The sequence below is a fragment of the Talpa occidentalis genome, unplaced genomic scaffold (assembly GCF_014898055.3).
Source record: "Talpa occidentalis isolate TD23 unplaced genomic scaffold, MPIMG_talOcc4v2.1 talOcc4.11, whole genome shotgun sequence".
In the NCBI taxonomy this organism is placed as follows: domain Eukaryota; kingdom Metazoa; phylum Chordata; class Mammalia; order Eulipotyphla; family Talpidae; genus Talpa; species Talpa occidentalis.
In genome coordinates, this window is record NW_023601104.1 from 10,191,231 (window position 1) to 10,195,303 (window position 4,073).

General features: G+C 63.4%; 1 protein-coding gene across 1 annotated transcript; it reads left to right on the plus strand.

The window, feature by feature from the left end:
* Window positions 1-3,321: 3,321 nt before the first annotated feature.
* Window positions 3,322-3,828, plus strand: INAFM2 (InaF motif containing 2). Its single transcript, XM_037501741.1, is given in 3 exon segments — window positions 3,322-3,591; window positions 3,594-3,695; window positions 3,698-3,828. Coding segments are annotated over 3 exon segments (462 nt in total). The 5' UTR covers window positions 3,322-3,362.
* The last annotated feature ends 245 nt before the right edge of the window (window positions 3,829-4,073 follow it).

Sequence of the window (4,073 nt, forward strand, 5' to 3'; positions counted from 1 at the left end):
CCACTACTTCAGAGACAAAGTTCAGCTCTACGTATGAGGCAAATTAGAGCAGGTGAGAACTGAATCCTCTAGAGCAGAAAGACTCAGGTTTGAGATCTCACTCTGTGATCTTCGGCATTTTACTTAACCTTTTTGAGGCAAACTCCTCCGCTCTAAAAATGAAGATAAGTAGTAAGTACCTGATAGATCGTTGTGTGACAAATGAAACAGAGGTGCAAGTGCTTATTATGGTGCCTAGAACATAATGAGGGCATGGATGTTGCTGCTGTTTAATTGGTCAGAACTTTCCAAAGCCTGTAAAGGCTGAATGAGGGAGCAGACAATAAGGCAGACCATCACAGAGAGCCTGTTAGCTGACTTTGGAGAGGGCTCCACAGGGGTGTTGTGGAGGAGGTGGTAGGGTCTGTGGGGGGACTTACAAAAGATGACCTTTAGGGCCCATTCTGTCCCCAAGTTGGCTTGATTGCCTGATTTCTTGGTTATGCCTACCCTTCGCGGGGGAGAGGCACTTAGAGAAGCATATTCACTTTCAGGCCACTAGGGGGCCATTTAGTTGTCTGCAACAGGAATAGTACACTAATGGTTTCTTAATGGCTCAGGCACCAGGGAGATCAGGCTCAATTATATCTGAAAGCATTTTGAGTTCCTGGGGTAAAAGACACTATGCAAATCCAGATAATAAATAGGACTTATTGATGACAGGTTAAAGAATCTGGCACTGTTTAGTTTGGAGAAGAATACAGAGAGAGGAATTGAATAAGGGCTTCAAGTATATTATTCCTTAGTATAGAAAGGAGTGACATGCTGTTTTTCTGCTCCACTGGGAACCAAGCAAGAAGAAAGAAGTTTAATTTGCAACCGGAGAAATACAGAGTGCAGTCAAGAAAGAATATAGAAGGAGGCTTTGGGCTGGCCTTACCTGGAATTTTATTTATTTTATTTTTTTATTATTTTTTAAAAGACTTATTTATTTATTTTACACAAGAACTAGGGTACAGGCCAGATGTGCGGGAGGGTGAGAGGACTCACCAGAGACAGACCGGGGAACAGAACAGGTAGACTGACAAAATACACTGCTGAGGGGAGCAGCGGGCACGACAGGAGAGGTCTGCCACACCATGTGGGACCCTCACCGGTCTGCCAGGATCGAACTGGTGCTGCAGAGGCTGTGGACAGCTTCACAGCGCATCGCTCAACAGCCTGCGCCACCAGGGGAGGCCCCTTACCTGGAATTTTAAAGAATAGTTCACGTTGGTATAGTTAGTACACCAGTAAAGCCAGAGAGCAGAAAGAGGACAACATCCAGAGACAATTCAGGATTTTAACGTAATGGGCTGCCCCGGCTGCCCCGGCCTGGGAGCAGGGTGGGCATGGAGTGGTTATCTTTTCCCCAACAGTCTGCAGAACACAATAAGCACTCCAAACTTCCAATGTCCTTGAAATTTCTCAGAAAGTAAAAAGGCAGGCTATTCCTGAAAATGGCATCCAGTTGGCCATTGCTAGTGGCAGATTCATACCCGGGCCTCAAGAATGAGAGCAAGGGGCTGGTTTATAGGTCTGTGGTTCCAGTAGCTGGTCAGCCCTGATAGCCACCTGACTTGTGTCTTCCTGCAGAGACAGGAGGGCAGGGCAGCAGAGTTGGAAAGGGATTTCCTCACAAAGTGTTATGAGTCTAGAAGTTAAAGATTCCCATGAAGGAGGAGGGGACTGAAATAGCAGAGAGGGTGCTGCCCCCACAGTGTCAGAAGCCAGGAGTCAGGTTCAGGGACAGAAGGGGGAGCTTCACCCACAGAACCCCATCACTACCATAGTCCTCTCCCCCCCACACACTCAGGCAGACACAGTCTCCCACACTCATTGAGACACCCAGACGTTCTGCACACCCAGCTCTGGGAACACAGGAAGTAGAATTCAAGGAGGAGGGAAGCAGAAATTGTGGAAAACCTTATAGAGACGGAAGGGGGGGGGGTGGCAGTGAGGAGAGGGGGAGAGAGGAGGGAAGAAGAGTGGTAAAGGCACAGGGAAAGCGGCTACTGAGAGTGTGAACTCGGAGAGGAGTTGTCAACACCGACTCCAGGGAGGATAAACTCTCCGGGGGCTGGCGGGGTGGGTTGGGGGACGGGCACCACCGCCCCGGCTTTGAGGTCCTGAGAAGAGGAAGCAGGGAGACTGAGGGCTACACTCCAGGTTCACCGCAGTCCCTTGGGTCCAAACCCGAGGACGGGAAGCCCCTACTGTGGGCACTTGGGACCTGAGGCCAGGTGCAAGCGTGGAGCCCAAGGTGTCCGGGGAGTTCAGAGAACCGGCTCAGCAGGGGACTGTTCGGGAGACTCCGCAAGTCCGGACAGCCCGGGCCGGGGCTCGAACAGAGCAGGCGATCGGGAAGGTTTCAGCCAAGTCCCGAGGGCGAGCCCGGGCCGGGCGGGGAGGCGGGCCACCGCCACAGTCCCGACCGCCGCGCGCGCTTCGGGCTCCCCGCAGCCCAAGCCGGGCACGCCCCGGGCCCCCGGGGTGTGACGGGGTCCGGGAGCCCCGCCTGGGCGGCAGCTGCCACAGGGCGCGAGCCGGGAGCCCGCGCGCGGCATCGCTCTCACCCCGGGGTAAACTGAGGCCTGGGGGCCCGAGCCGCTGCGGCTTTCGCGCCTGCCCCTTCGCGCGGTGCGGGCGGCGGGAGCGGACAGCTCCCCGCCGGGCCGCCCCTCCCCGCCCCTCCCCGCCGGGCTCTCGCGCTCCGCGCGGCACCCCAGACGCAGCCTTTCCCCTTTTAAAGGAGCGCCCGGGGCGCTCAGCCTCCCGCGCCCGCGCGCGCGGGGCCACGGGACGTTGCCCCTTTAAGAACCAGCCTCCTTTAACTCTCTCGGCGCGGGGCGCCCCCGCGGGCCGCGGCCGCCGCAGAAGCCCGCCCCCCGCGCGGCACTTCCGCACCCCGGCGTCGCCCTTTTAAGAGGCCGCCCCGGCGCGGCCCCCGCCCCTGGCCGCCGGCGCGCGAGGCGGGGGAGCGGCGGGAGCGGAGCGCGCGGGCCGCGCGGCCACTGGAGACCGGGCGGCCGGCGGCCGGGCGGGCGCGGCGGCGGCGGCGGCGGATGGGGCCGCGGAGCCGGGCGGCTGTGGCGGCTGTGGCGGCGGCGGGGAAGCAGCTGACGGGGCGGCGGCGGCGGCGGCGCTGGCGGCGGTGACTGGCCCAGGCCCGGGGCGGCGGCGGCGGCGACGGGCCGCGAGCGGGCGGCGTGAGGCGCGGCGGCGGCGGAGCGCGGAGCTGCCGGGAACGGGGCGCCGGGCCGCCCCCCGCCCAGTCCGCGCAGGCCGCCGGGCCCCCTCCAGCCGGGGCCGTGGAGCACCGGGGCAAAGGCCGGGGCCCCCCCATGAAGGAGCGCGACGCGGCCCCGGCCGAGCGGGGCAAGCCGGCCACCTACACCGGGGACAAGAAGGCGAAGATGGCGGCCAAGACCAACAAGAAGTGGGTCCGGCTCGCCACCGTGTTCGCCTACGTGCTCTCCGTGTCGCTGGCCGCCATCGTGCTCGCCGTCTACTACAGCCTCATCTGGCAGCCGGTGGGCGCCGGGACCTCGGGGGGAGCCGTCGGCCCGCCCCCGGCGGCTCCAACGCCACCGGCCCGGCCGGGACTTCGGGGGCGGCCGCGGCGGAGCCCAACGCCACGGGGCCGTCCCGCCGCGAGGCGCCGCGCGACGCGCCCCCCTGCAGGCGGCGCGGCCCGCGCCCCCCGCGCCCCCCGCGGACAGCCCCCCGGCCGCGCCGCTCGAGCGGCCGCGGGGGCCCCCGGGGGAGGAGGAGGAGGACGACGAGGCGGCGGCGCCCCGGGGTCGCTGAGCCCCTCGGCGCCGGGGCCCGCCGGGAGCCGTCGTCCCCGCGCGCGGAGACCGGACTTCGCAGCAGGACCGGGCGGGGAGCCCGCGGGAGTGAACGCCCCCTTTGCGCCAGACGATCGCCGACTCGCCCCCCGCGCGCGCGCGGCGGGGCCTGCAGCCCGACCTTCTGCCGAGGGACCGCGACTCGCCGGGGGCTCCGGGTTGGGCTTCCCGGGACTGTGCCGCGCCGGGGCCCTGCGCCGTTAG